The sequence below is a fragment of the Myxine glutinosa genome, chromosome 14, assembly GCF_964187855.1.
Source record: "Myxine glutinosa chromosome 14, kmMyxGlut1.1, whole genome shotgun sequence".
Lineage (NCBI taxonomy): Eukaryota > Metazoa > Chordata > Myxini > Myxiniformes > Myxinidae > Myxine > Myxine glutinosa.
This window is the reverse complement of record NC_136274.1, coordinates 30,993,207-31,005,021: the sequence shown is the minus strand read 5'-3', so window position 1 is coordinate 31,005,021 and position 11,815 is coordinate 30,993,207. Positions and strand designations below refer to the sequence as shown.

General features: G+C 43.1%; 1 protein-coding gene across 2 annotated transcripts in view; it reads left to right on the top strand.

The window, feature by feature from the left end:
• The window catches only part of PPP1CC (protein phosphatase 1 catalytic subunit gamma), a 44,771-nt gene extending 33,993 nt beyond the window's left edge, over window positions 1–10,778 (top strand). For both annotated transcript variants that reach the window (XM_068135454.2, XM_068135453.2), the window contains exons 5-8: window positions 8,372–8,476; window positions 8,583–8,806; window positions 8,904–9,038; window positions 9,174–10,778. In XM_068135454.2, coding sequence (XP_067991555.1) covers window positions 8,372–8,476; window positions 8,583–8,806; window positions 8,904–9,038; window positions 9,174–9,269 — 560 coding nt within the window. In that variant the 3' untranslated portion in view covers window positions 9,270–10,778. The remainder of the gene's footprint in view (window positions 1–8,371; window positions 8,477–8,582; window positions 8,807–8,903; window positions 9,039–9,173) is intronic.
• Window positions 10,779–11,815: the final 1,037 nt, after the last annotated feature.

The following is an 11,815-nucleotide window of genomic DNA, read 5'->3' as shown; positions in this document are numbered from 1 at the left end:
ATATGCACGCACGCACACACACACACACACACACACACACACACACACACACACACACACACACACACACACACACACACACATATATGCACACGCACACACACACACACACACATATATGCACACGCACACACACACACACACACGTCCCACATGTATATATCCCACATCCCACATGTATATACATGTTTAAAGTGTACGTGCCCTTCCCCCCTCCCCCACCCGGCAACGCTGAGTACTTCTGCTAGTAACTAATGAAATAAAAACGAAGAAATATCTCTGGGTAATTTCCTGAAACTCGGTGAAATTCGCTGAAATTCGCTGAAATTCGCTCGGTGTATCGGTGAAATATTTTATTTGGGCGGTGTAGAATTGCTTCGAACGAAATATCTCTTAGCAATTTCCCGTCTGTGTTTCATGTCCATGCACACGTGAAATTGAGTTTGTTTTTGCACACGTGAAATGAACATGTGAACCTTTACTTCCGGATAATAATGTTGAATGAAATAAAAACGAAGAAATATAGTGGGGTCACCCGTGGGACATTTCGACATATTGAGTTAGATGCTGCACATTCAAAATGGTTACTGGCAATTCATCAGATCCAGAAATGGTGTAATGAACACAATTTATTTATTTCACATAATATGTGACCCCTTACTCCTCTCCACCTGACACTCTCCTCTGTCCACCTGACACTCTCCTCTCTCCACCTGACACTCTCCTCTCTCCACCTAGCACTCCTCACCTCTCCAATCCCTCACACTCCTCTCCTCTCCAATCCCTCACTCTCCTCTCCAATCGCTCCTCACTCGCCTCTCCAATCGCTCCTCACTCGCCTCTCCAATCGCTCCTCACTTGCCTCTCCAATCGCTCCTCACTCGCCTCTCCAATCGCTCGTCACTTGCCTCTCCAATCGCTCGTCACTCGCCTCTCCAATCGCTCGTCACTCGCCTCTCCAATCGCTCGTCACTCGCCTCTCCAATCGCTCCTCACTCGCCTCTCCAATTGCTCCTCACTCGCCTCTCCAATCGCTCCTCACTCGCCTCCAATCGCTCCTCACTCGCCTCTCCAATCGCTCCTCACTCGCCTCTCCAATCGCTCCTCACTCGCCTCTCCAATCGCTCCTCACTCGCCTCTCCAATCGCTCCTCACTCGCCTCTCCAATCGGCTTTCCCCGTCTCATTTCTCTCGTTTTTCTCCCGTCTCGTTCTTTTTCTTGATCCAAATCGGCCCGTCTCGCCCCTCGGCCCCTCGGCCCCTCGGCCCGTCTCGCCCGTCGGAATCGGAAATCGGGCCGTCTTGCTTTCTTGCTTGCGCGTAAATAAATTGTGTTCATTACACCATTTCTGGATCTGATGACTTGCCAGTAACCATTTTGTAAAAATGAATGTGCAGCATCTAACTCAATATGTCGAAATGTCACACACATCCATGCCCGTGGGATTCCCACGGGTGACCCCGCAAGTTTGCATTGACGTTCGTCGACGGACACGTTCGCCCGTCTCATTCGCTTTCTTGCTACATCCTGTTCAAGTCTGCGTTCTTCATCGATCGTCTCATTCATTTTGGAAATAGAAGTTTCCACGCAGCGCATGAATTGTCACGATCCTCAAGAGGAAGTGTCTCGTAATCATCAAATGATAAATGGCAAGTAAATTATATTGTGGAAAATTAAAGATTTCAAATAAACCTATTTAAAGTGTATGCGCACATAACTAATAAAAAAAACGAAGAAATATCTCGGTAATTTCCTGAAACATATTTTACTTCCGGCTAATAATGTTGAATGAAATAAAAACGAAGAAATATATGTCGGCATCATTGTTGACGTTTTTGTGACGACTGTCATCAAACGAAAAAGTAATATATCTTAACGGAAAAGCAAAAGCGAATTTTTAATATATATTGACACGTTGCGTTGCGGTGTATGATACACCATGACGCGATTTTAAAAAATATATCTCTGCATTTTCCCGCGTGTGTGGAATGTTCTCAATTATTGCTGACACCGAGTCTGAAACCATCGATAAAAATGAAATCATATGGTGAGTTAGATTGGAGATAAAGGCGTGAGAGAGACTCAATGGCCTTGAAGTTACAGGCGTTTGAGAATTCATTTCGTTCTATAAACGGCAACTTTCATCGGATTTTCTTCCCGTTTTTTTTCAACCGAGTCTAAAACTATGTTAGCGACTGTGAAAAATGAAATGATATATCGAATTTGATTTGAAATAAAACTGGGAGAGAGAGCAAGACACCACGGGCCTACAAAACAGGCCTCAAAGCTATGCGAGTTAATAAAATGGTGGATATTTGTTTATAATTATATGAAGCCACTCCCAGAATGGGTGGAGCTATGGGTGGAGCTACTCTGCAAACCGAGTAAGCCACACCCCGGACAGACACCCAACAGACAGACAGAATCATCTACGGCCATTATTATATATATATATATATATATATATATATATATATGTATATATATATATATATATATATGATCCACCACGCGGTAACCCGGGTTGCCCCCTGATTTTTATTCATTTTACATAATTAACTAATCTATTTTAGGGGGAGTGTAACCCGGGTTGCCCCGTGATTTTTATTCATTTTACATAATTAACTAATCTATTTTAGGGGGAGTGTAACCCAGGTTCACGTGATAGGAAAATCCTCTGTGACACAAAGGATTTTCCTATCACACGAACCCAGGTTACACTCCCCCTAAAATAGATTAATTAATTATGTAAAATGATTAAAAATCACGGGGCAACCCGGGTTACCGCGTGGTGGATCATATATATATATACAGTCACTTGAAAAAGTAAGTACACCCCATGTAAAGTTTTGACTTTTTCAACATATTTCAACATACAGCTATTTGATCTTCATCTCAACAATATAGTGCAGCAGATAAACACAAAAATTGTGCATTTTATGAGAAAAGCATGAAATTTTTAACATAGTTAGTGCATACCATAAGGTTTATTTTCAGATGTGGAGGGAAGTCAGATTTGACCTCTGAGAACCATGAGAGGTCAAATCCAAAATGGCCACCAGTCCACCGATTCTAATGTTCAAACGCGCTTAATTTTGGAACCAAATAGTGTAGAAAAACATTATAGGTGTCATTTCCAACTAAATTGGGGATGCCCAGAGGTGAATGATGCTTTCAATGAACTCCTAGGCATGCCAAGTGAGGCCAGTGAAGGCTCAATGTTACTGCTAGAGCGATTTGTGGTGCTGATGTACGATAGAACCAGTGAGAGCACGGAAGTGAATGATGCCAGGAAACAGCTCTTCACACAGAAGTGTAGAACTCTAGAGAACATTCCTCCAACCCAGGCAACACTCAAGCAGCACATCAAGCACACTTGCTACCAGGCCAACTGTTGTAACCAGGCATTGGTCATGGATCCAGAGATGCCAGACCCACCTGACTGGGGCTGGACAAAGGAGACAACTGGGTGGCAGCCTCTTTGGACCATTTTTCCTGAAGCATCAAAATCGTGCCATGAATTGATCGACTGTGGCTGCAAGAAATGGTGCACTGGACGCTGCAAGTGTGCCAAAGCTGCATTCAAGTGAACTACACTGTGCTTCTGTTCTGGAGACTGTTAGATTTAGATCATTACCAATTTTCATCATTGCACTTGATTTAATGTAAGCTTTGGTGGACATACTTGGTTAACTACAGTTATATTTTCAGAGGTTATTGCATCATTCCTTGCAGTGTAAACACTTTTTTTTCATCCTTTCTGGTCTTTGGGTGTTCTGTACCTATACCTGTACCTGAAAAAATAAAGTTTGAAAAGCTCAAATGAACTTTTTCCAATAGCAGTTCCAACTGCAGGATCATAAAAATAGATATTTAACGTAATTTGACCTTGACCGTGACCTAAATGCATGTCCTTGAGTTCTGGCGATCTCAAAAGTATCACCAAATGAATGGGCATCCCCAATTTAGTTGGAAATGACACCTATAAGCACGTTTGAACATTAGACCCGGTGGACTGGCGGCCATTTTGGATTTGACCTCTCACGGTCCTCAGAGGTCAAATCTGACTTTCCTCCACATCTGAAAATATACCTTATGGTATATACTAACTATGCTAGAAATTTCATGCTTTTCTCAAAAAATGCACAATTTGTTAAAATCTGAGAGCTTATCCACTGTACTAATATTGATAGATAAAGGTGATATAATATAACAAATATCATGAAACATTTACATTTTGTAGTCCATTGTATAATTTAAATAAACATAAATGCAAATTTCGCATGTGGAAAAAGTAAGTACACCCTTGGCTCTAATAGGTGGTATTGCCCCCTTTGGCAGAAACAACCTCAAGTAGGCGTTTCTTATAACTGTCTACCAGTCTCTGACATCGACTGGGAGAAATTTTTGCCCACTCCTCCATGCAGAATTCTTTCAGCTGTGCGATGTTTGAGGGGTTTCTTGCATGCACAGCTCGTTTCAAATCCCCCCACAACATCTCGATGGGATTTAGATCTGGGCTTTGACTTGGCTATTCCAGAACCCGCCATTTCTTTCTTTTCAGCCATTCCTTGGTGGATTTACTGGTATGTTTAGGGTCATTGTCATGTTGCAAGGTCCACCTTCGGTTGAGCTTCAACTTTCCGACAGATGGCCTCACATTATCCTCAAGCACCCTCTGGTACAATGAAGAATTCATAGTGGATTCTATGATGGTGAGCTGCCCAGGCCCTGATGCAGCAAAGCTGCCCCAAACCATAATATTTCCACCACCATGCTTTACAGTTAGTATCAGGTTCTTGTGGTCAAATGCTGTCTTTGGTTTTCGCCAAACATGTCTTCTGGTACTGTGGCCAAATAGCTCTACCTTTGACTCATCTGTCCAGAGCACATTGTTCCAGAAGTGCTGGTCTTTGCCGAGGTGTTCATTGGCAAACTTTAGTCTTGCCCTGATGTTCTTTCTGGACAGCAAAGGTTTCCTCCTGGCACACCTCCCATGTAGATCAAATTTGTGCAGCCTCTTTCTAATGGTAGACTCGTGCACTTTGACATCAACAGTGGCAAGAGCTACCTGTCGGTCCCGTGATGACATTCTGGGGTTCTTCGAGGCTTCTTTCAGCATCTTGCAGTCTGTCCTCGGGCTGAACTTGCTGGGGCGGCCTGGCCTGAACAAGTTGGCAGTTGTTTGGAATCTTCTCCACTTGTAGATGATCTTCCGGACAGTCGAATGATTGATTTCAAATTGTTTGGAGATGTTTTTAAATCCCTTCCCAGACTCGTAGGCATCTATAACCTTCTTTCTGAAGGCCTCAGAGAGCTCTTTTGATCTAGGCATGGTGACGCCGCACACTTCAACAACAAAGAGCAAACCAAACTAAATGTCTGAGGTTTAAATAAGACAGGTTCCTCCAAGATCCTCTCTAACGATGTTCTAATCATTTGCACCTGAGCTGGTGCACCTGATTCTAATTTTAGGTATTTGAAGTAGTGATAAATGTAGGGGTGTACTTACTTATTCCACATGCGAAATTTGCATTTATGTTTATTTAAATTATACAATGGACGACAAAATGTAAATGTTTCATGATATTTGTTATATTATATCACCTTTATCTATCAATATTGTTGAAATGAAGATCAAATAGCTGTATGTTGAAATATGTTGAAAAAGTCAAAACTTTACATGGGGTGTACTTACTTTTTCACGTGACTGTATGTATTTGTGTGTGTGTATATATATATATATATATATATATATATATATATATATATATATATATATATATATATATATATATATATATATATATATATATATATATATATATGTATGTATGTATGTATGTATGTATGTATGTATGTATGTATGTATGTATGTATGTGTGTGTGTATGTACATACATACGTACATACATGTTTTTGTACTTCCCGGTATGTTTACGAGTTTCCTCGAGCCTCGCAGAACACCGAACCACCATTTACCATGCCATTGTGTATTGTATTTTCATCACACACTAGTCATTGGAAGGAAGGTTAATATATCACCTTTTTCCACCAAGATGAGCAAATTATAACTAACGTAGTCCGTTAAATTAATTAGAAGTTTTATTATGGATGAAAATCCGAACCACCATTTAGTCCATGAAGGAGATTATAAACTTGAAAACATTTTTTATGACATAGTCCATAGGGTAAAGCTGTCCAGAACAGTGTTTGTCTGTCCATCCGTATGTATGTAATGTCCCCTCAAACGTACACCAATCAGAGCTGAGGATCTGGTCACATGACGGGGTGATTTGATGTCATTCGGGTGGTACGACAGCTGACTCCACACACCACCATTTTGATTCCTATGCCATTCAGGCTGGACATATCGTTGAACCTGTCATGTGTCACAATCTGCCTGCTCTACCTTTACGTTCTTCATTCAGCGTGAAACACAAACAAACACGTGAAGCACATGAAGTAAAACACGTGAAAATAAGGATCTTTCATAACACTCGGATTGTTATCGTGGCTGTGGTTGTTGTTGTTTGTGGGTTCCTTCTGTGTAGTTTTATATATTTTTATATTGCTTCGCAAAATATCTACTGTTTATGTAATTTTGTGTGCTGTTGTGTGTCCTAAAGGGTTTCTACTGTCGTAGAATAATAAATGTTTCTCTTCAAACTGCTGTGTGAATAAACCATACATTAGTGCTTCTTCCTCTTCTTCGAACTCGCAATGAGGCTTTTAGAACTGGCAAATTCGCGATTAAACAAATGCTTTTTTACGGCATAGATGTTTGGTTCCTGTGTTTACAGCGTTTGTCTCGCCGTATGTATGTATGTATGCCCCTCACATATTTATCCTACAAATTGGGTGAGTTTTATAGCCGACAATTACGCTTCGGAAAGGTAGAATGTAATGCCATTTGGCTTTGCCAGTTATGTTTCTTTCAACACCCTTTAGGGAACGTTCATATATTACGTCATATACCTGGTTGGGGCAAATCATCACACTTTATGATTGGGGGGAACTGAAATTATGACAAGTTGATGATATATGATGGGGGGAGGAAGGGGTGGTGGGGTGCATGCCCCCCAGATCATATGTAATTAAAACTTTGATTAAGGGCTCTTCGAACATTGAAGCATTTCTTATGACTGCCTCCAACCACCCTAAGTCTAGTGTTGGCTTAACGGTTAGGGTGGAGGGCTTGGGATCCTCGGGACCCAAGTTCGAATCCCGGTTAGCTGATTAACACCAGGTGGGGTTGACTCAACATGTCATCCTTCCGATGTCGGCAAAATGAGTACCAACTCACTGGGTCCTCTCTCAAGGAGGTTGGTGGCATGATTTGCACTCCGGCCGGCGGGCCGCCGTAAAACGCCTCATTCCGTAACGCACATAGTGGTGTGTGTCGGGATGGTTGCTGAGGTCACTTTGATGTGTTGACTAACTGACAAACATATAGAATATAGACCACACGTATCTCTTCGTTTCCATGGTGACAGGCATCTTAGAGACTTAGAGTACAAAATAATTTAATATTTACATTATTTGCTAACTGGTATCCACCCAGGTCATACGATCCTCCAACTAAAGTATCAAACAAGCCCAGCTACGCCGCCGTTAGACTTTCGGTCTTGTTTTTCAAAACGCCTCTCAAATACGTCATTAAAGATCACAGGGTAATCAAATAATTTATTTCAAACTGCTTCCCGAGAAGCGATCAAGTGAGTAATTGAAAGCCCGAACTTTCATTTGGCACGAGTGTCATGATCGGTTCTACGGTGAAATGAGCCACACGAGGTTTGTCTTCAGACAAGGCCTCTTGGTTGTACTTGATAAGTCAGAATACAGCATTAGCTTGAAATAAAACACTGATGTTCTTTGTCTTCCTCTGATTAAAGTACTGCATCACATTCGGGACACAAGGTACACCTGTTGCAAGGCACTGCCTTTAGGGCGTCTCGCGGCAGATTGCTTCACTGTCCTCTGGTCTACACAGGATGTGCTCCAGTTACGAATACGAACAACTCGTAACTCTGGCTTAGCAGCCAAATTCTGCTGATGTCATCGTCAATTCCATGACCTGTCATACATTGAGAAGTTGGCTCATGGGTCTAATTAGGTTGATTGGTTTTTGGGGATTGAATGGACGTTGTCCACCTTCCAGATGGAACCTGGAAGAGGACCTTCTTAAAAGGGTCTGACGAGGAGAAGCTGGAATGCCAAACTCATCCGAGCATGTTTGGAGGACCCAAGCACCGATGCCTTTGGCCCAGTGGCAGAGCCTTTCGAGACCTGAAGGGTAACATTAGTCATGGGTTTATGTGGCTTTGGTGAGTTACTAAAGTTTGAACTTGTGTGTTTGGTGCTTTGACAGGCAAACGTCGTTACAACATAAAGCTGTGGAAAACCTTCACGGACTGCTTCAACTGCCTGCCCATCGCCGCTATTGTCGATGAGAAGATATTTTGCTGTCATGGCGGTAATTTTCCACACACCGCAGTTCCGCCGTAAAACACACGATGAGCAGTTTTATTGGATTGCACGTCGAACCTCGATGGTCTCCCGAACAACTTGTTCTTCTCCAGGTCTCTCACCAGACCTGCAATCCATGGAGCAGATCCGCAGGATAATGCGGCCAACAGACGTGCCAGACCAAGGCCTGCTCTGCGACCTGCTCTGGTCTGATCCAGACAAGGATACCCTCGGTTGGGGAGAAAACGATCGCGGTGTGTCTTTTACTTTCGGTGCAGAGGTCGTGGCCAAGTTCTTGCACAAGCACGACCTTGATCTCATCTGCCGTGCACATCAGGTGGGTCAACTGCCAGTCGAGATGACCAGTGACTAGAACTACTCGAGCAGACCTTCATTCTCAGTCAGGACTAACGACTCGACTGTCGTCTCTCTAGGTGGTGGAAGACGGTTACGAGTTCTTCGCCAAACGTCAATTGGTAACGCTGTTCTCGGCGCCAAACTACTGCGGAGAGTTTGACAACGCAGGTGCCATGATGAGTGTGGACGAAACCCTGATGTGCTCCTTTCAGGTAGCGAATGCTTTTGGGATGTTTTTGCCCTTTGATGCTATTCAATTTTGGTGGGAGAGGCCTTTGAGACGTTTAGGTTGCGGTTGCTGTGGGAATAATTTTTTTTGTTTGTTTTTTTCTTTTGCGTTGCGCCAGATCCTCAAGCCAGCAGAGAAGAAAAAATATCCATATACGGGCATTGCAGCAAACCGGCCAATGACGCCGCCCCGAAATGCCGTCAAGAAGAAATAACGAGCTTCACAACTTGTGTAACGCCATGGATTCCTCCCTCCATGATCATCTTTTCCTTTTGCCCTTACCTTTCCCTTCATTTCCTCCTGCAAATATTTCTCACTGTGCTATTCATCGACCCCACCTTGCCATCCATTTTTGCCGGTCTGTCCCCTTCTTGGATTTGAACCTTCCTCGTCTCGCTCGGCTGTGAGCCACCCCTTCTGAGCGTGTCATTAAAAACTTTGCTCCAATTTTCCAGCTGAGGTTTCCGATGGACAAAAATAAGCAACTCGTTTCTAAAGAAAGATATTTTGTTCTTTGACACTGTGTGTGCGTGTTTGTGTGGAAAGTTTTTCGCTTTATTTTTTATTGTCGACGATTCAGTGTAGCTCTTTATTTTCTGAATTAGCAAGAAGCATTTTGGTGCTAAGATTGTAGAATTGAATTTAGCGACGATGTCGTCTCGTGCCGTCTCACTCCTAACTCCCACGGGCTCTACGTAGTTCTCGTCATACAAAATGGTTTCCCCTCACGTCGGTCGCTTCGAGCAGCTTTGATTTGCCTAACCTAACCTAGCCTCTTCTTCTTTGCTTTTACCCTCACCGTAATCCCCGTCCGTAAATGACTAACCGGGTAGTGGTGGGTTTCACGGTTTTTGTGCGTGTACGTGTGTGTACATATACAGTATATATATTATTTGAGGCTTTGGACAATTGTAGATTTAATTTACCCTTTCATCTCGAAACTCGTGACCTGTCAATGCGAGCGTTTCCTACGAGCTGCCAGGATGCTGGTGTTCCACCCGTCGGACATCTCACTTTTTATTTTTTTCCCTTTACCCCCCTTTTTGCACCCTTTTTTTGTTTTTTTTCCCCCTTTACTCCCACTTTGTTGCCCCTTTTTTTGTTTTTTGCCCCTTTTTGTTTGTTTTTTGCCCCTCTTTTTGTTTTTTCCCCCCCTCCCCGGTGGCATCTTCGTTGTCCATCTCCCTACCAAACAGGTGTATTGAGAACAAAACAGCCATGCATTACAGGTTACCTTCCTCTGCTTTGCTACCAGTGCGCTTATTCGTGGCCGAAATGTTTTCGTGGGGGATGAACAGCAGTTGTGATTGCGGTTTTGATTTGGTGGGGAACAAACACTGACATGCTTTTGGAAGGCTCATATGAACCCTGTATGATGTTTTGTATCTACCTTCCTTTGTTTTTCTATTATTTTTTTTTTTCTTTTGAAATCCTGTTCTACCCACGTCTTGAATGTTAATAAACGGCATTTTGTACACTCCAGTGCAGTGGCGGCTTGTCACCCCTTTTCGGTGAATGGGAAACGGGCGCTTGCAATGTTGCAACGAACAACTTTTGACGTAAAACGAGGTTATGTGTCAGCTAGCTTGTACTTTTAATGGTTTTTTTTGGAAACTCTTGCTTTGGTCATTTTATCTGCCCTTTAGCCAAAATGCTTAAATTATGCCTTTTGCAAGAGACAGTTCTGGAACCTGTACTCCCAATCATTAAAGTTTTGACATTGGCTGGTGTGTAAAAGTTTTGAGTTAAAATGTCGAGTATGTTTTTTAAAGTTTACTTTTTTTTCTTTTTTTTTTGTGGATTCTGATGTTGCCCTCGTTACTAATCATGTCGTATCGTGTCCTTCAAAAGTCACTGCCACTCTCCATGCTGGAGATGCTTCGAGTGTTTTGATGGAGACGCAGGAGGTCAGTAAAGTTGTGGTTCCAGTGGAGTAGAGGAAATGCTGTCCACCAAGTTAGTGTCTGAGATCAGCTGAGTCCAGCTCAGTTGATTTAATATTCGATTCGGAAAGATGTGTACATGGTGTGTGTGAGATTTGTCGGGTGGGTGTGTCAAGAAATCCGCAATGTAATATGCAGATGATGGGAGTGTAAGTATGTAGTGCGAGTGAAAGATTGAAAATGTGTGGAGTGGGAGGGAAGCCTTATAAGGGAATGCTCAAAGGAAGGAAAAGATTGGAGAGGGAAGGGTTTGGGAATGCTTGGAGGGGGAGAGGTAAGGGTTGGGGGGGGGGGGTGGTAGAAGGATGGGTAGGGAATGCTTGGAAGGAGGGTTGGGTTGGGTAAATCTTGGAAGAAAGGGTTGGGGAATGATTTGAAGGAGGGGGTGGGGAATTCTTGGAAGGGGGGAGTGGGTTGTGGAATTTTTGGAGTGAGGAAGAGTTGGGGAATGATTTGAAGGAGGGATGTGTTGGGGGAATGCTTGGAGGAAGAGTGATTGGTTGGAGGGATGGGTCAGGGAATGCTTGGAAGAAATGATGGGGTGGGGAATAATGAATTATTTGGGGAGTGCTTGGAGGGAGGTTTGGGAATTAGGGATGGCTTGGGGAATGCTTGGAGGGAGGAGTTGAGGAATGAAGGATGGTTTGGGGAATGCTTGGAAGGAATGATGGGGTGGGGAATGAGGGCTGATTTGGGGAATGAGAAATGGTTTGGGGAATGAGGGATGGTGTGGGGAAAGAAGGGTGGTTTAGGGAAGGAGGGATGATTTGGGGAATGCTTGGAGGGAAAGACGTGTTGGTTTGGGGAATGGGAAATG